Source organism: Staurois parvus, unplaced genomic scaffold (assembly GCF_062004578.1).
Source record: "Staurois parvus isolate SC_StPar_1 unplaced genomic scaffold, SC_StPar_1.0 ptg000562l, whole genome shotgun sequence".
NCBI lineage: Eukaryota > Metazoa > Chordata > Amphibia > Anura > Ranidae > Staurois > Staurois parvus.
The window spans coordinates 13800222-13820941 of record NW_028318358.1 but is presented as its reverse complement, the minus strand read 5'-3'; the positions used below and the strand labels follow the sequence as shown (position 1 = coordinate 13820941).

Below are 20720 nucleotides of genomic sequence, written 5' to 3'. Positions count from 1 at the left end.
CAACTGTTGTGAAGGGTGTTTTCTTCACCAGGGAAAGAATTCTTCGGTCAACCACCACAGTTGTTTTCCGTGGTCTTCCGGGTTTTTGGTGTTGCTGAGCTCACCAGTGCGTTCCTTCTTTTTAAGAATGTTCCAAACAGTTGTTTTGGCCACGCCTAATGTTTTTGCTATCTCTCTGATGGGTTTGTTTTGTTTTTTCAGCCTAATGATGGCTTGCTTCACTGATAGTGACAGCTCTTTGGATCTCATCTTGAGAGTTGACAGCAACAGATTCCAAATGCAAATAGCACACTTGAAATGAACTCTGGACCTTTTATCTTCTCATTGTAATTGGGATAATGAGGGAATAACACACACCTGGCCATGGAACAACTGAAAAGCCAATTGTCCCATTACTTTTGGTCCCTTAACAAGTGGGAGGCACATATGCAAACTGTTGTAATTCCTACACCGTTCACCTGATTTGGATGTAAATACCCTCAAATTAAAGCTGACAGTCTGCAGTTAAAGCACATCTTGTTCGTTTCATTTCAAATCCATTATGGTGGTGTATAGAGCCAAAAATGTTAGAATTGTGTCGATGTCCCAATATTTATGGACCTGATTGTATATACACATTTGTGGTATCGTGATCATAAGGAGCAGAAGAATTTTTTAAAATTGTTCTTTGGTGGTGGGTTATGGTCATAGCAGGAAATATACAGCTACATTTAAAAAAAAAAGATTTACTATCTTGCGCCAGTTTTTCTTTGATAATAAAAAAAGAAATTATGAGATACCAATTACATTTACTGCCAAATGAAAGCCCAATCTGGCCTGAAAAAAACAAGGTATAATTCACTTGGAAGCACAAAGTAGTTGTAAGGATACTGTATGTACAATTTTACTAACCCATGTCAGAGTTGCAAAACTCTTCAGGTGTTTAGATTTGTTTTATCTTTGTTGTGATGGGGGAGGGGGGGTGTTAAACCCGCCACTTTAGAATGAATGAAACAAAACACTGACTTGGTTCTAGTAATGCGACCTTTAATAATATTCTATTTTGTAGGTGGAAAGTTTATGCAGAAGGTGTCCCTCACTGCATTGATATAGCCAATGATGATCCAAAGAATCTGCATCCTAATGACCATTTCTCCTTCCAGAGGCAGGCCCATTTTGGTTCTAAAGCATATTCCACGTATGTATTAAGCATCTATTGATCTACAAAGAACCCCCATCCCCCGACAATCAAAATTAACATATGATTAGCACATAATATCTAATTGACTTTTCTAGTGCATCAGTAAACCCACTGCCACTGATTCTGTATAAGTCAATATAACAATATAAGCTACAGTCTGTTAAAAACATGAAAATATTGCCCAGTACCATATTTTCAACAGTATATGTATACTGCAGTCATCTGACTTTTGTACTTGCTAAGTATCACACTGTGACATCAAAGGGTGGAGCAATCAGGAAACCTCTGAAGCATCCAGCAGATATGGCTGGTTGGCTCTGTTGCAGTCACATGGGTTGATAGGAAAAAAAAACATTCTAATTCAAATGAAAAAGACTAAGTGTGGATTCACACATGTGTGGTACAAACTGAAGCTCCGTTTTAACAGCTGATTGACACAGTAGTTGCTCAGCAGTTCAGGTCAGGTTTACATCAGGATCAGGTTTACATCAAGATCAGGTCAGGTTTACATCAGGATCAGGAAAGAAAATTGGCCTGGAATCGTGTTCACAAACTCATGAAATGTGCGATTCAAAAGCATTTCCCATAGAAGTCAATGAACCTGCACCTGAACCGGTCCGCACTGCTCAGAAATTTGGATAAGACTCTTTTTCAATCTGGATACAAATGGAGAAACAGAAAAAGGGCGCACCGACCTAGTGCATTATCGTTTAAAATAATTTATTAAAGAACCAAAAATAGGTATCATACTCACAATGGACATAATAACACAGGCATGTCAAACTGAACAAGATGTATGATCCAAACAACATCTGAGTCCATACGATGGAACCCTGGATGACCAACTGGCTAACGCGTTTCGAGGTTTCCAGAGGTTGGCTCTGAGGAAGAGGATATGTCCTCGAAACGCGTTAGTCAGTTGGTCATCCAGGGTTCCATCGTATGGACTCAGATGTTGTTTGGATCATACGTCTTGTTCAGTTTGACATGCCTGTGTTATTATGTCCATTGTGAGTATGATACCTATTTTTGTTTCTTTAATAAATTATTTTAAATGATAATGCACTAGGTCGGTGCGCCCTTTTTCTGTTTCTCCATTTGTATCCAGTGTATTCGGACCACCCCGGTCTGTTGAGGGCAGCAAGCAGTGCATATTCCAGAAAATTCCAGAACATTCCTATTGGGTCTACTAAGTCCTTTCCTAGCGCAGGAGTAAAGTGTTTGTTCTTTTTCAATCTGCACTGAATCCGAACTGTCTGTGCAGTGGACCTATGTGAACAGGAATCATAGGAAGTAATGTTATTTCACATGTCATGTGGATTGGATGTGGTTCAAACCGCATCCTATCTGCATATATGTAAACGGGCTCTAAACATGTAAGCAATTTTTTAAATGTAAAATAACTAAAACAAGTTCACTGCTGACATGCAGCCATTTTAAACCTGAATCCTGCACTGGTCCTGTGCTATATGGCTTTCTGCGTGTTTCTGACTGATTATGTGTACGTCCTGCTGTCCGGCTTCAGCTGAACTTGGTGCAACCACAGTTCATCACCAAATTTCTGCTCAAACATCCATCTGTTAAATATTGCAATTCAAGTAGCAAGGAAAATGTAGGGAAAAAGGATTTTAATAGAGGATCAATTTTCAATTTCACCACCAGATATCAGTAATCTGGTGGTGGAATTGAAAATTGATCTTCCATTAAAATCCTTTTTCCCTACATTTTCCTTGCTACTTGAATTGCAATATTTAACAGATGGATGTTTGATGTCCATTGTTTCCTTTCTTATGGTTGTGAACGTATAGGTCAAATAGATCTTTGTTAGGTTATACCTATATATCCTAAAGCATTTAACAGATGATATCTGATGCCCATTATATCCTCTACAACCGGTTTGGATGTGTAGGCCAATTAAGATTTTTTAGGTCATTTTCTTCTAGCTCTGAGCTTTCACATCCAGGACTGCCTTGGCGGTAGAAATTTCCTCAAAAATCTCCCCTGAAGAAGCCCATGAGGGCAAAACATGTAGGGAGTATACTACATTTATATAACCAAGTCTGAATCTCAGTTGGTATTCTTAGAATTGAAATTGTTTTTATGTTTTTGTATCTTTTCCTTTCTTGTTTTACCAAAATACAAAATAAAAATTATATAACTTTTAATGTGTGGTATTCATGTCTATGCACCCTGAAAGTCCCATCTTCTCTATTGATTATTTGCAATTTTAAGGGATGTGGTGCAATAATCATATCTGGTCACTCGCTCGCCACTTCACTGTTTCGGGAACTGCAAGAGTCCACTATCGTCATCTCAGGCTCTGCATACAAGTATGTGACAATACCATACAGCCAAATGGAGCCTGAAAAGATGGCGTCACCTATGGACACTCTGTCAACAACTTACAGCACTCACCCAGGCTGTCAAAGGTCTTCAGGAAGGCTACGTCCAGCTGAAGGGCCATCTTGAATCAATGTCTTTGGTTTCAGCCACTCCTCAGATTGCTCTGCCTCTGCAACTTCCACTTCAGAAATCACCGCCTCTGCACCTCTGGTAGTGGTTGCACTACCTGAGCCTCGAGTCACGACACGGAAAGATTTACTGGAGATTGCAACAAGTTCTGCACTTTCCAAAACACTTGCCAACTTTACTTTACACTGCAACCATGGCCTTTTGCAGTAGAAACCACCAAGGTGGGGTTGATTATCTCACTGCTTCGGGGAGGACCAGAGACTTGAGTTCATTAATTATGGCAGCAGCTCAGCCCACTTCTGAATACCATGGCTTCCTTCTTTGTTGTCATGGCTCAGCTTTATGATGACCGTCAGCACTCTTCAGCTGCTGAGTCCACACTTCATGCCTTCCAGCTAGGTCAAAAGCCAGCTGAGGATTACATGGCAGAATTTGGGCAATGGGGCTCCAACTCTAAGTGATACGATAAAGCTTTCCGCTATGAATATTGTCTTGGACTCTCTGATGAGCTAAAAGATGAACTAGCCCGAATTCAAGTACCCAGTTCACTGGAGGATGTAATTGCTGTAGTCTCCAGTCATATTGACCGCTGCCTAATAAAGCGAAGATCTGAGGGAATGAGTCAGCCTCATTTTATCTGGATACTATCCAGGATCCTACCAGCAGCATTTGCTTCCACTTTTTCTTTTCCTCCTGCCTTACCTCAAGTTTCTGAACCCTTTCCTTTGCGACTTCTATGTCTTCCACTTTCTCCTGAAGAGAAACTATGTAGATGCCAAAATAATCTCTGCCTATATTGTGGAGAGGTCGGTCATTATGAAAGAATTTGCCATAAGATCAGTAAGACTTGTTCATCTCTACATGACCCTCCACCTATGGCCATAACCAGATCAGTTCATATTGCTCTTTCTGTCTTCCTACAGCTTTTAGGAGGGCCACATCAGGTTCAGGCTGTAATTGATTCTTGGGCTTACAGCTGCTTTGTTGATTAAACCTTCACACAGCCCTTACAATGCCAGCCACAAAGACTTTCTGTTCAATTAACCGATGGGTCAGATATCAAGTTCGGACCAGTTACACATCAGTTCCAACCTTTTTCTTCCATTATTCAGCCTGGACACCAAGAACTGCTATCCCTTGATGTCATTTCCTCTCCTCTTTTAAAGGTCATCCTGGGTATTCCCTGTTTGCTGGGCCCACAATCTGCAAATTAACTGAACTACTGTTTACAGTATCTTCCAGTCCAGCATACTGTCTACACAATTGCCTCACTTCCTCAAGTTATACTTTTTCATCCCTATGCTGCCCCGCATCCAAAGTTTGACTATCCCATTGAACTACTACCTGGGGCAGAAATTCCATTTGGCAGAATTTTTCCATTATCAGAGCTTGAACTCACTGCATTAAAAAAGTATATTGAGGAAAACCTAAAAAAAGGGTTCATTTGTCCATCCGCTTCACCAGCTGGAGCTTGAATATTCTTTGTGGAAAAGAAAAACCGCTCCCTTCGGCCCTGTGTGGATTACAGAGAATTATACAGAATTACAATTAAAAACCATTATCCCCTTCCCCTGATTCCGGAACTTCTTCAAAGACTTCGTTCTGCAAAGACCTTTACCAAACTTGACCTGTGGGATTTGTACAATCTTGTCAGGATCCGAGAAGGTGATGAATCCACTTCGTCCACTTTGAGTATCTTGTCATGCCATTTGGACTCTGTAATGCCCCAGCCACATTTCAACATTTTGTAATTTTTTTTTTCAGTTTCTAGGACTGATTATCTCCACCTGCGGGGAGGCGATGAATCCTCAAAAAGTTTTAGCTATTTGGGATTGGCTGCCAACATCTGATAAGAAAGGGGTACAAGGTTTCACTGAAAACAAAGATGTAACTTGCGAGCCACTCACTGCTATTACAGGATCGCAAACATACAATACATCCTCTTAAATGTGCAAATAATTCAAAAACATAAAAACAATATGCTGCGCTCCTTCTTTGAATATTAAATCAATACATATTTCCAATAAATATATCAAAAATCAATAATAATAAACTTGTGAAAAACAAAAAATCATGTGAAATCAAAATGTCATCCTGTGCTTATCATACAAAAAACATTTTAAATTAATCGGTCTTCAATGAAAAAAATATATGTGACTTTTCCCAGTGATTCAAATCAAGTCAGTAATTCCAGGTGACTTCCTTAGTGAGTATAAGATGTGCACTCACCTCCAGTTTAGCCTGTAACAGGCTAATAACGCTTTTTGTCCACTTAATGGGACTGATGTTTGTTGCACCATATGAAGAGTGGTGGGTCCCTCTCAGGCTGCTTCCCATCTCCTACTCCTGCTGGGATCTCCCTCTTATACTGCTCATCTCCTGCTTTCCTTTCCTTGGCAAGTGCCCTCCGTGGAAAGAAAATTACCAAAAATAGTGCTTTATCTTTTTTAAAAAACCGTGCTTTAAGTATCAGTTGCACTCACATTTAAATAGTGTAAAAACCACTTTTACCAACAATTTTGTGACTTTTCCCAGTAATTCAAATCTAATCAGTAATTCCAGGTGACTTCCTTAATGAATATAAGATGTGCGCTCACCTCCAGATTAGCCTGTAACAGGCTAATAACGTTTTTGTCCACTTAATGGGACTGATGTTTGTTGCACCATATAAAGAGTGGTGATTCCTGTTTCCTATTCCTGCTGGGATATCCCTCTTATACTGCTCATCTCCTGCTTTCCTTTCCTTGGCAAGTGCCCTCCGTGGAAAGAAAATTGCCAAAAATAGTGCTTTATCTTTTTTAAAAAACAGTGCTTTATTAAAGTACCAGTTGCACTCATATTTAAATAGTGTAAAAACTGCTTTTATATCACCAACAATACATCAACAGCATGCCAAACACTGCCTGCCTTGTGTAGACCTGTCCTCCTCGAATGGCCAGTGATGTCGTAGCCCCTCCCCTACGCGTTACGCCACTGGTCACGCAGCTTCATCAGGGGTATTGTGATTGGACGTTCACTTCTCCATTCAGTCTTTATATACTGGCTGTCTTCCATTTTATTGTAGTTAACATGTGCGCGGCCATCTTTTTGGGGCCGTGATTCTAATACGTTCTAATCTTCTCTGCCGATGTTTACTTGAGGAAATACAGTGTTGCTTTCCAACTATACGCTACATGTCACTCCCATTCTTGGACAGACGGTGAACACATTACAATGTAACAAAAAGGATGACAGATGTTAAATCCTTTAAGATACTGAAGTATATCAATATATAATCCATTAAACCCATTGTTTAACAAAATGTGTAAAATAGAAAATATATATATAAAAATAAAATAAAAAATAATAAAATATAAATAAAATAATATACAAAATAGAAACAATATATATAAAATATAATGTATAATACCAGAAAACATATTAAAGCCAGAAAGAATATGGAATATAATAAAAATATTCGCAGATATACTAAATAGTACTAAATATCACTAATAAAACATGCTAAATCGAACTCTTTATTCAGACCATCTGGAGCCAAACTCCCCAACTCATAAATCCATAAAGATTCCTTCTTACTAATTTCCCTAACCACATTGTCTCCCCTCCAATCGGAATTATGTTTTTCTATTCCCCAATATTCGACCTTATCTGCTTTACTATTGTGATATTTCTGAAAATGCATGGATAGATGATGATAATTAAAACCTATATTAATATTATGAATATGCTCTTTCATGCGTTCTTTCAAACTGCGTTTAGTACGTCCTATGTATAATAAATGACATGGACATATAAGCGCGTAAACAACTCCCTTAGTATCGCATGATATAAACTGTTTTATTTTATATTGTTTGTTAATACTTGGATTAATAAATGTAAACCTTTGTTTAGGATTAAAGGAGGTTCTTTTACAACTATAACGTCTACCACACCTATAAAATCCAACACCTTGAAAAAAACTCAATGTGGTCTTGTTGTTCCCAGGGGGTTCTAATACACTTTTAACTATCTTATCTCTGATATTCGGTGCTTTAGTATAGATGAATCTAGGTTGATCGTTTATTGTAGTTTTTAAATCCTTATCTAATTTCAAGATATGCCAATGCTTTTTTATAATGTTTTGCACATCTATATGTTGTCTACTGTAGGGTAATACTATGGATAAATCCCCATTTTTAATATTCGGTGGTCTAACTGTATCTAATAGGCTATTTTGATCCATGTTTCCAACTTCTTGACTTATTGATTCCACTACTTCTTTTTTATAACCCTTATCCGTAAACCTCTTAATGAATATTTTGCTCTGTTCTTTATAGTCATTACTGAATGTGCAATTTCTTCTTAGGCGGAGGAATTGACCTCTCGGTATATTTCATATCCACGGTTTATGGTGACAGCTGTTGACCGGTATAAATGAATTCCGGTCCATCTTTTTGAAATAATTTTTAGTATATATTTGTGTGCCACTATTAATAAGCCAAATATCTAAAAAAATTAATTTCTTTATTACTTATATTCCAGCTCAATGATATATTTTTATTATTACTGTTTAGATTCTCATATAATTCTACCAATGAGGATTCGTTTCCTTTCCAAATTATTATAATATCATCGATAAATCTTTTGTAGAGGACTACTACTTCTTGTTTGTTAGTAAATATGACTTCCTCTTCCCATTTCGCCATATAAAGATTGGCGATACTTGGGGCGAATTTAGCGCCCATAGCCACTCCCCTTATCTGTAGATAATATTTATCCTGGTACCAAAAAAAGTTATGGTTGAGGCAAAAGTCTATACATTTAAGTATATATTTTTGTTTATTAGGGAGGGTGGAATATTTCTTTAAGGCCCAATGGGCCGCTTTCTAATGCCCCTTCATGCCCTATAATTGTGCACAGTGAAGACACATCTGCTGTACTTAATATTAAGTCATTATTTACTTCCAATTCCTGCGTTAACTTTATCACATGTTTCGTATCCTTAAGAAATGCTTCTGTTTGCTCTACCAAAGGCTGCAAGAATTGGTCGATGTACTCGCCCAATCTTGATGTTAATGAGTTTATTCCATTAATAATAGGTCTGATGGGTGGATTATGTGTGTCTTTATGAATTTTGGGTATAGAATATATAACAGGTATTCTACAGATAGAGGGAGATAGATACTTGGCTTCTTTATCATTCAATATAGCTTTCTTATTTCCATAGTCAATCAATTTCTCTAATTTTTTCTTATAAGTATGTGTTGGATTACTGTTCAATACTGTATATGTCTCTGTATCTTTTCTACTTCAATATTTTTATTGAGAATTGGTTTACAGTGGTATGCATAGGAACAATAACATTTCCGCCCACATGGCGAAATGGTGAGAATAAACAAAGACATTGACAGGGACCATCGCGACGCATGGGTCTACACATGCGTAGGCATCTGTCAAGACGTACAGGTAGCAGGGCACTAGGACCCAGGCGCATCCATCGTCTTGACAGTACTAGGCAGGCACTGGGACCTAGGCGGCGACGGTCAGGTGCAGGGCGGACTACTTAAGCCAGCCCTGCACAGATGCTTGTTGCTGAATGGTCTTTTGTATCCTGTTACCTGTGTGTGAGTACTTCTGATTTGGATTGTCTGACCTTGTTGCCTTCTCCTGTCCTGACCCCTTGGCTTGCCTGACTCTGCTCCTGGATGTTCCCTTATAGATCTGATCTTTTGGTATTGACCCTGCGTGTGACCCGACTATCCTTTGCATATCGTCTTGTACCTAACCGATCTGCTAGTTACCGACCCAGCTTGTTTGACTCTGACTTTGCTCATCCGTCCATCCATCCCTCAGGGATCCCTGGGCTCCCTCACATCAGACTCTTAACCCGCTGGAGCCCTTGGCAGACTCCTCTACCTCTGGTAGAGATACCTAGCAGCTGCGACCTGGTCCCGAAGCGCTCCAAGTCCATCCCCACTATCAGGGGCCCTGGTGAACAAGTGCTCCGGTACTTAGACTCCGCACTCTGGGGAGGCTCTATCAGGGGACTGATAGAGGTACTGTCAGGCGGTCCGTTACAGTACCATTCGGCCATGACTGAGTCTGGAGGGGGGCCTTCTCCCATAGAAGAGATTTGCCGACATTTGTCCGCCCTAACCCAGGCAGTAACTGCCCTCCAGGACAAATGCTCCCGGTTAGAAAATCGGTTTGACACCATGACCATGTCTGAGGCTCCTCCTCAGAGCCAGGCCTCAACTGTTAGCCCTGAGGTAGCCTCTGGATCTCCCATAGGGGCTGCGGCTGCAGCTTCACCAGCCGAACCTCGTGTTCCCATGCCTGAACGTTTTCGGGGAGATCGTGCACGGTTTAGGTCCTTCAAAAACGCATGTCTGCTGTATTTTGACCTGCAACCTCGTACCTTCACCACTGAGTCGGTTAAAGTAGGATTTGTGATTTCCCTACTACAAGACGAACCCCAGGACTGGGCCCATAGATTAAGGGAAACGCAGGACCCCCAGTTACAGACCATAAACGCATTTTTTGAGGCCATGTCTGTCCTCTATGACGACCCCCAGCAGGTGGCTTCAGCTGAATCCACCCTCTACTCCCTCCGACAGGGTCGTCGAGCTGCGGAGGAATATGCCTCTGAGTTCAGGCGATGGATGGGGGACACGCGTTGGAACGACGCTGCCCTGCGTCACCAATTCCGGGTCGGACTCTCGGAGGCGCTAAAGGATGAGTTAGCCCGGGTTGGCCTCCCAGAGTCCTTGGAAGATCTGATCGCCCTGGCGATCCAAATCGATCGTAGGTTGCGGGAACGCCGGTCTGAGAGGTCAGGCCAAGGTCAAGGAGTCACATGGGCACCTCCCAGGGGCACAGGTCATCTCGCCCCTACCGATGTTCCATCAGCCATTCCTGTGGATACTTCAGAGCCCATGCAACTGGGATTGGCTCGGCAGGCCCTCACCCCAGAGGAGCGCCAGAGAAGACGCACCAGGAACCTCTGTTTCTACTGTGGAGGACCTGGACATGTCGTGCGGAACTGCCCGCTGAAGGCACATAAGTCGAGAACTACCGTTCCCTTTTGTTCCCTGGGTAATATGAGTCAATCCAGTTACTTAGCAGTACCCCTCTTTTTTGAGCTGCCGGAAAGAACCGTGGAGACTACTGCAATCATTGACTCGGGGGCCTGCAGTTGCTTTTTGGACATTGATTTTGCCCGTCAGCAGGAAATACCTTTACAGGCCAGGAAATGGGGACTTAATTTGTTCCTGGCTGACGGTTCCCAGATTAAATCGGGTTTGGTTGACCAAGAAACTCCCCCTATACTCACCACCATAATGGGCCTTCACCGGGAGTTATTACGTTTTGACGCTATCGCGTCACCCCTTTTCCCAGTGATCTTGGGGCTTCCGTGGCTACAAGCCCACAACCCTCAGATCAACTGGGAAACCGGGTCCCTCAGTTTTCCCTCGGCCTATTGTCGGGAAAACTGTCGTGCCTCCGGGCCCCCCAAATCCTTCTATGTGCAGAGGAGGATTCCAGCTTGAGACAGGTTGTTCCAGTGGTATACCATGATTACCTGGATGTATTTAGCAAACGTGGGGCCGACACTTTGCCCCCTCATCGACCATATGACTGTCCCATTGACTTACTGCCTGGATCCGAGATCCCTTTTGGTCGCATATTCCCGTTATCTGAGGTGGAGTTGGGGGTACTGAAAGAGTACATTGAAGAAAATCTCCAGAAGAAATTTATTCGTCCTTCCACTTCACCGGCAGGGGCGGGTATTTTCTTCGTGGAGAAGAAAGATAAGACTTTAAGGCCTTGTGTTGATTATCGGGAACTGAATCGGGTTACAATTAAAAACCGCTACCCTCTACCACTGGTCCCCGAACTTTTTCAAAGCCTAAGGGCAGCGGTTTGCTTCACTAAGTTGGATCTCCGTGGGGCATACAACTTGGTACGCATCCGAGAGGGGGACGAGTGGAAGACGGCCTTCCGTACTCGGTTTGGCCACTTTGAGTACTTGGTCATGCCTTTTGGGCTCTGCAATGCTCCGGCCACCTTCCAGCATTTTGTGAACGATGTCTTTAGGGACTTTCTGGACATTTTTGTCATTGTTTACCTGGATGACATTTTGATATTTTCACCATCCCTAGACACCCATAGAGTCCATGTGATTAAGGTTCTGGAGCGGTTGTGCCTACACAGCCTATATGCCAAGGCCGATAAATGTAGCTTTGAGCAACAGAGCATTTCCTTTCTGGGGTTGATCATCTCCACTGCGGGGATCGCAATGGATCCCCAAAAGGTCTCGGCAATCCTTGAATGGCCGATCCCAACCGATAAAAAAGGCGTCCAACGGTTTATTGGGTTCGCCAACTTCTACAGGAAGTTTATTAGGAATTTTTCAGGTCTGGTCTCCCCTATCACGCAGTTGACTAAGTCAGGGACCCCCTTCAAATGGACATCAGAAGCTCAGGAAGCATTCGAGACCCTGAAACGACTGTTTACCACCGCCCCCATTCTGGGTCACCCGGACACTGCACTACCTTATGTGCTAGAGGTGGATGCATCCGAGAACGCGGTGGGATCAATTTTATCCCAGAGGGAAGGACCAAAAGAATTGTTGCACCCAGTGGCATTCTTCTCCAGGAAACTTACTCCGGCAGAACGCAACTATGACATCGGGGATCAAGAACTATTGGCCATCAAAACCGCCCTGGAGGAGTGGAGATACCTGCTGGAAGGAGCGGCTCACCCAATTTTGATTTTTACTGACCATAAGAACCTCGAATACCTGAGAACAGCTAAACGCTTAAGGCCACGCCAAGCTAGGTGGGCTCTTTTCTTCTCACGTTTTTCCTTTCACATCACCTACAGGCCGGGTTCAAAGAACACAAAGCCAGATGCCCTTTCGCGCATGTTTGAGGATCCCAAGGAAGAACTCAGGCCGGATACCATTCTGTCATCAGGAAACTTTTTGGCCCTCCAAACAGAGCTGCGTGCTAAGCTGCAAGATGCATCTGGGACTTGCCCCCTCTACCAGGAATACCACTCTCCCTCGAAGGAGGATTGTTATGAAAGGAGGGATTGATTGTGGTACCGGAAGATGTGCAGACGCAGGTGTTAGGGCACTGTCATGATCACCCAATGGCTGGGCACTTTGGAGTGGCAAAAACGCTGGAGCTGCTTAAACGCACCTTCTGGTGGCCTGACATGAACAAGGATTGCAAACGCTACGTAAAGTCTTGTGCGATTTGCCAGAGGAATAAGCCAACCAGAAATAAGGCTTGGGGGCTGCTACGCCCACTACCCATTCCTGCTCGATGCTGGCAGATGATAGCAATGGATTTTATAGTGGAACTACCCCCGTTCCAGGGCCATACGGCAATCTTCGTTATTGTGGACCGTCTGTCAAAGATGGCCCATTTTGTACCCCTGAAAAGTACCCCATCAGCTGAAGAGACCGCTCGGATTTTCATCAAAGAAGTGGTCAGGTTACATGGGGTTCCAGAAGATGTAGTGTCTCTCCTCTAGGTTTTGGAAAGCCCTATGCAAGGCTCTGGGCATTAAGCTCTCACTTTCCTCCGCCTTTCATCCACAAACAAACGGACAGACGGAAAGAACCAACCAGACGTTGGAACAGCACCTGAGGTGTTACACATCGTTTTTACAGAATGACTGGCTGACCCTCTTGCCCTTAGCAGAATTTGCTTTCAATAATGCAAACCACTCCGCCACAGGGCAATCGCCATTTTTTGCGAATTACGGATTCCACCCCACATTCATGCCTGATCTGGTTGTTGAAAGCACGGTTCCAGCTACCCAAAGCATGATCGATTTTTTCTCGGATAACAACAAACTGTTGCAGGAGGCCATGGCTAAAGCCCAGGAAGACAACAAAGAGGCGTTTGACAAGAAGCGAAGGGGGGAATTGGTGCTGCAGCCAGGAGATAAGGTCTGGCTGGCAACAACTAACCTAAAATTACGTTGTCCGTCAAAAAAGCTAGGACCAAAATTTTTAGGCCCCTTCCAGGTTAAACGCATGATCAATGAGGTGGCTTATGAGCTTGCCCTTCCGGAGACCTTTAAGATCCTTCTGGTGTTTCATGTCTCATTGCTGAAACCAGTGGTCGCAGACCCATTTCCGGACCGGGAATCCAGGCCCCCTGAGGCTATTACAGTGGAGGGACAGGAAGAATTTGAGGTGGAAGCAATTCTGAACTGTCGTAGGAGGGGGGGCCAGACCCAGGTTTTGATTAAGTGGAAAGGCTATGGTCCTGAGGAGAATTCTTGGGAACCTGCTCAAAATGTTCATGCCCCCAGACTTATGCGGGAGTTTGTGCGTGGTCACCCGCAGTGGAGAGATCTGTTGGGCACCCGGAAGATGCCCATAGGGGGGGGGGCAATGTCAGGGACCATCGCGACGCATGGGTCTACACATGCGTAGGCATCTGTCAAGACGTACAGGTAGCAGGGCACTAGGACCCAGGCGCATCCATCGTCTTGACAGTACTAGGCAGGCACTGGGACCTAGGCGGCGACGGTCAGGTGCAGGACGGGCTACTTAAGCCAGCCCTGCACAGATGCTTGTTGCCGAATGGTCTTTTGTATCCTGTTACCTGTGTGTGAGTACTTCTGATTTGGATTGTCTGACCTTGTTGCCTTCTCCTGTCCTGACCCCTTGGCTTGCCTGACTCTGCTCCTGGATGTTCCCTTATAGATCTGATCTTTTGGTATTGACCCTGCGTGTGACCCGACTATCCTTTGCATAGGTCTTGTACCTCACCGATCCGCTAGTTACCGACCCAGCTTGTTTGACTCTGACTTTGCACATCCGTCCATCCATCCCTCAGGGATCCCTGGGCTCCCTCACATCAGACTCTTAACCCGCTGGAGCCCTTGGCAGACTCCTCTACCTCTGGTAGAGATACCTAGCAGCTGCGACCTGGTCCCGGAGCGCTCCAAGTCCATCCCCACTATCAGGGGCCCTGGTGAACAAGTGCTCCGGTACTTAGACTCCGCACTCTGGGGAGGCTCTATCAGGGGACTGATAGAGGTACTGTCAGGCGGTCCGTTACAGACATAGAACATATTAGCCTATATATAAAACCAGCATTCTCACCAGGTAGCCGACGTTCCAACAGATGATGGACAATGGCATTGCCAGAGAAATAAACAACCAATATAAAACCCAAATTCAAAAGAAAAAGAGTTAAGAATAGGGAGACCGAAAGAGAAGATCTAAGAAAAGACAAGGAGGAGAGAAGAAAAGAAAGAAAAAAAGAAAAAAGGGAGGAGAAAATGAGAGAGTCAGCTGCGGTGTTGTTAAACAACGGAGATATATCTGATCCATGGTTCCCACGTTCCCTCAAATCTAGATTCATCATTATTGACAATGCTAGTTAACTTATCATTTACCATTATCCAATTAAGTTTTTGTTTAACCCCGTCTAGAGGAATCAATGGTTGTCTCCAACTTCTAGCTATGGTAATACGTGCCGCCAGAAAGAGGTAATGAATTAATTTAGTTGATTTTTTGGGAACGGTAGCAGGTTGCAAATGAAATAAGGCCAGTTCCGCTGTTCTATGAATATTAATTCCCGTAACCGAGTAGACAAAATTAAACATTCGGATCCAAAATCTATTCACTACCGGACATTTCCACCAAATATGGAACATAGTTCCCTCTTGTCTGCAGTGCTGGAAGCAATTAGGTGATACAGAAGGACAAATTTTAGCGAGGCGCGTAGGGACCAAGTACCAACGAAGTATCGTTTTGTAATTGGATTCAATAAGAGCAGTATTAATCGATATTTTGAAATAGAATGGGCCGCAGTCTGCCAAGTTTCCAGATCTAAGGAACTATTCAAGTCCCTTTCCCATTGAGTCATATAGGATAATTTGGTGAGGGGATCGACAAGGGAAGCATAGATAATGGACCCCTCATCAACCCAGTTGCCGCACAGGAGACTTCTAAAGAGGTGAGTGTACAAGGTTCCGCGATTAATTTAAGTTTGCTAGAAATAAATGAGATAATTTGATAATAGCGAAACAATTCTCCGGGAGGCATCTGGTATTGTGTCAGGAAATACTGGAGAGAACGAGGACGAAGTCCATCCAGGAAGTCTCCAATACGCAGCAAACCCTTATTCAACCACCATTGAAATACTGATGGTGACACACCAGGAATAAACTCAGGATTGTAAAAAACTGGAGCTAATGGAGTAAGTGGGGAGAAGAAAGGTTTGCGAGCCCGCCATCTGTCCCAAACCATCAACGAATAGGACAGCGTAGGACACAAAATAGTAGGACGTAAGCGACAGGGGAGCCACATAAGAGCACCAATAGCATAATGATGGCAGGATAAGGCCTCAATGCTAACCCACTGGGGGACATAACCCCTGGTTGTAGTACAAGTTAACTGTGCAATCTGAGCCGCTTAAAAATAAGCTAGGAGATTAGGAAGTCCCAAACCGCCATGCTTCTTTAGGGAAAAGAGAGTCGACCTGTTGACCCTAGGACACTTTCCCCTCCAGACAAATCTAGAGACTGCAGCCTGTAATAGTAACAGCTCCCGTTTGGGAACCATGATCAGTAACGTCCTAAAGTAGTACAATAGGCGCGGTAAAAAAGTCATTTTAATAGAGTGGATTCTACCAAACCAGGAAAGCGGGAGATCCTGCCATTCTAGTAAATCAGATTTAAGTCGCTTGAAGAGCGGAAGATAATTGGTCTTGTACAAGGATGAAAAAGATTTCGTGAGGTGAATCCCCAGATAAGGGAGAGAACGAGGGGCCCACTGGAAAAATTGTCGTGAAGGTAACGAACCTCCGAGTCAGGCAACGAGATATTTAAGGCAATAGTTTTAGAGGAATTAAGAGTAAGACCGGAAGCCTCTGAGAAACGATGAAACAGGTGAAGGAGACCGGGTAAAGAAGTGCGAGGATCAGATATATACATAAGGACATCATCAGCAAATAGAGCACATTTATGATCCCGCTGACCGCAGCGGATGCCTGAAATAGTGGGATCTGAGCGAATGGCAATCGCAAGCGGTTCCATTGCCAGAGCGAATAATAGTGGAGAGAGAGGACAACCCTGTCTAGTACCACGCCCTATCGACAGGGAGGCTGACTTATAGCCCCGAATGGAAACTTGAGCCGAAGGATTAGAATAGAGGGCCTGTAGCAAGGTCGTACAAGAAGGGCCAAACCCAATCCTATCTAACAGCTGAAATAGGTAGTCCCACGACAGACTGTCAAACGCTTTATGAATATCCAGCGATAACAACAAAATTTGCCTCTGTGAAGATTTGTCCCAATTAGAATGTACGGCTGATAGCAAAGCTAGAGTCCGGCGAATTTGGTCAGATGTTTGTCGACCGCTGATAAATCCTGACTGATCATCATGAACATACAGTGCTAGGAATTTATGAAGGCGTAAGGCCAAAATTTTAGTGAGAATCTTTAGATCACAATTAATCAGTGAGATGGGCCGGTAATTGGAAACTATAGAAACATCTTTGAGGGGTTTGGGGATGACACTAATGAATGCCTTATTTTCGTCGGGGGGCACCAGTCTCCCTTCCCGAAGTTAATTAAAATATTGAACCATATGGGGAACCAGGATATCAGGGAAAACTTTGTAATAATTATGAGGAAGACCATCCGGTCCTGGGGATTTATAAGGAGCAAGAGATTTCAAAGCACCCCTATTCTCTTCGCCCCAAAATGGGCCGTTCCATCGACTCCTTTTGAGCCTCCTGGAGACAGGAAAGAAACAGAACTCAAGAAGGAGTCGAGAGACGAGTAAGCACCTCCCTGAGGCGTACTATAAAGTTCAGTGTAAAAAGAGTGAAATTTCCGCAGAATCTTACCCGGATCCTGGGATAAAGTGCCATCGTCTAATCTAAGCTTAGGGAGGGCTGTTTGAGAATGTCTGGGAGTCAACTTGTGGGCCAATAGGGTACCAGGCCTATCCCTCCAAGTAAAGAATTTATGGTTAGTCCATTGTAATTTGTCAGCCGTAGTAGTAAGACAAAGATTTAGTTCCAGCTGGGCTTGATCCAATTTAGGCAACAAGTCCGGACTGGGGTTTTGCTTATGCTGGGCAACCAAGTCATAATAGGCTTGAGTTTTGGTGGCTAGAAGGTCATTTTGGGCTTTTTTAAGTCGTGAAGAGAGCTGAATAATAAACCCCCTAACCGCGGCCTTATGGGCTGCCCAGGTAATGGCTGGGTTCGTATCATCTGACTTTATTAAGTTTAAAGTACATTTGTAAGCGAGAGGAGATGTCCTGACAATAGGAAGAATTACCCAAAATAGATTCATTAAGGTGCCAACAGTAAGCAGTCCTACCCAGCAGCCCGGATGACAATGTTATAGAAATCGGGTCATGGTCAGACCAAGGCGTGGAGAGGATTTTAGCAGTGAAGAGTCTAGGGAGTAAGTGTGTATGAAGAAATATATGGTCAATGCGAGAATAACAATTATGAGCCCTAGAGTAATGGGAATAGTCTCGAGAGGTTGGGTTAGCTTCCCTCCAAGCATCAACAAAGTCAAACCGATACAATAGCTGGGCCAATTTACGGCTTTGCCTAGAGGGGGGCTGAAGCACGGCGGTTCGGGAACGATCCAAAATCTGATCTAAAGCTAAGTTAGAGTCACCAGCCAGAATGACATCACCTTCAAGTTCGCTAGCCAAAGAGTTCAATAGGGAATTAAAAAATGCCACCTGGTTGGTATTTGGAGTGTAGTAAATTAAAAAAGTAATCAAGTGTCCCCCCAGGTGTCCTTGCACAAGAAGATACCATCCCTCCTTGTCCCGGATAACTTTAAATTCGGTAAATGATAGACGGCGAGATAAGCAAAGAGCAACCCCCCATTTCTTCTCTGAGGCATTAGCAAAATAACAAACAGGATAATCTTTATGAACGTATCGTGTGGTAAATGAAGGTGGGAAATGCGTCTCCTGTAGAGGACAATAAAGAAAAGAGAGGAAGGGAAAAAGAAGGAAGAAGAGACAGAAGAGACATTTGGAATAGAGAAATCTGTATGTGAAGCAACCGAAGGTGATATACAAACTTTTGTACCATAAGCATATCAAACTTCACACCCGCAATAGCAGAGCAATAGCCCTGCAGAGGAATGGATCCACCCGGAGAAAACAGCTCAGGGAGGAGTCTTCCAATCAGGGAGGGCGCATAGACACTCCCCGGAACCAACAACAACCCACCAATAACATAACAATTAGCAATCAAAAGTGCAACCGATCCCTCTAATAAAGAAATCAGCATGTAAATAAGAGGTAATTCCAAGGCCCCTCCCCCCGCCAAACCTCCCACAACAGCAGAAAAGTAGTGGCCAATGTTCCCGAGGAACCACTGAGAGGCCACCACCCAACCATGGAAGAAGGAAAAAAAAACACCCAAGGAGTCCCATGGAAAGCTGTAGAAAATTAGGAAATCTGCTTGGGTGATTTCCGCGGCCCAGTCTTGCGAGGATTCGAAGCAGTCCACAAAGGTGAGAGCGACTGAGGTCGAGAAGGCGATCCTGCTGGGGAATGAGATGTAGGACTCTGAGATATAATGCCCAATCGAAGTAACAATTGCTCGCCATCCTGGAATGTGGAGAACCCATAAGATTTTCCATTAAGATTGAAGTGTAGGCGAAAGGGGAAGGCCCAGCGATACCGGATACCCTTCTACACCAAATAGGAGAGTAGAGGCTTAAAGGCTCGCTGTTTCTGGATAGTAGTTGGAGAAACATCAGCGAAAATTTGTATCTTCTGACCTTCAAAATCCAGATCCGGAGTCTCTCTGCTATACTTCATTACCGCTTCCTTGACCTGGAAAAAATGAGGCTTTACGATGATATCTCTAGGAGGCCCGACTTATTTAGGGGGAATCAGCGCTCTGTGGATACGATCGATTTCAGTATGGAGATCATCGATGTCGGGTATTGCAGATCGCATGAGGGTGTGTGCACAGCTAGTGAGATCTTTAACAGATTCAGGGAGACCTCGAATGCGAAAATTGTAGCGCCTAGCCCGATTCTCCAAATCATCAATTTTAGAATACGCCTCCTCCAAGCGATCTTGCAAGTCGGTAATCATATTAGAGTTTTGGGAAACTCTATGAACTGTTGTATCAGTTTTAGCCTCAATACTGTCTAGGCGCTGGCCCAGCTCCTGAAAATCCTGTTTGAGGTCGGCCGCCAATTTTGAAGTAGCTCTATCCAGTTAGCGTTGCAGGAAATCAGCGAACCGAGCTATTAGGGTTGCATCGCTCGAATATTGTGGTGAATCTGGATGGATTGCTGGCGAGTGAGCAGGGCTGGTGTCCTCGGGTTCGGGGCCACTATGCTGGCTAGAAAATATGGCCGCTATCTCGCTTCCCAGTGGTGAGGAGGCAGGCAAATCAAGGCCCAGTGAACAGGCCGAAGCCTGGGACTCAGGTAACGCAGGGCTGGAAGGTGACCAAGGGGGCTGCCGAGCTTCACTCACCCCATCCTGCACAGCATCAGCGGTCCGGTCCCGGCTCCAGCCCATGACGGAGGAAGAAGCAGGGTCCCGTGTCACCCTCTGTGGGAGAGGCGCAGCTCTGCTGACAGCAGATGAGGTGGTATGAGCTGCAGACGCCGAGCCTCCCCGCAGGGTGTAATTATTGTGAGCCTCCGCGGCTCATCCCCGCCATCTGCCCAAGCATTGTGCGGGGGCGCTGAGGTCCGGGCAACACCCAGGGGAAATCCCGGAAGCAGCGGGGTATCGGTGCCCGTGCACGGGCTGTCGATGTGCGGAGCTAGTGCCGGACCATCCCGTCCGGCCGGCCGCGCATGCGCACTCTCTCTCTCTCTGTATCTTTTAGCATATTATCCATAGCTGTCTCATAAAACTCTTTGGAAAGAACCACCATTCCTCCCCCCTTATCAGCAGGCCTAATAACTATGTTCTTCCTGCTATTTAAACTTTTGATTCCTCTAATCAGAAATGCTTCTTCCTTAAATGTCTTTATTTTTAATGCTTCCAAATCTTTCGTAACTAACTTTTTAAAAGTATTAATATAATGACTATCCACATTTTT

General features: G+C 44.0%; 1 protein-coding gene across 1 annotated transcript in view; it reads left to right on the top strand.

Moving 5' to 3' along the window:
• Positions 1 to 20720, top strand: part of LOC149450865 (hydroperoxide isomerase ALOXE3-like) — a 204431-nt gene that overhangs the window by 60821 nt on the left and 122890 nt on the right. The window contains exon 5 of the mRNA XM_089691500.1: positions 1049 to 1177. Within this exon, the coding sequence (XP_089547626.1) occupies positions 1049 to 1177 (129 nt within the window). The remainder of the gene's footprint in view (positions 1 to 1048; positions 1178 to 20720) is intronic.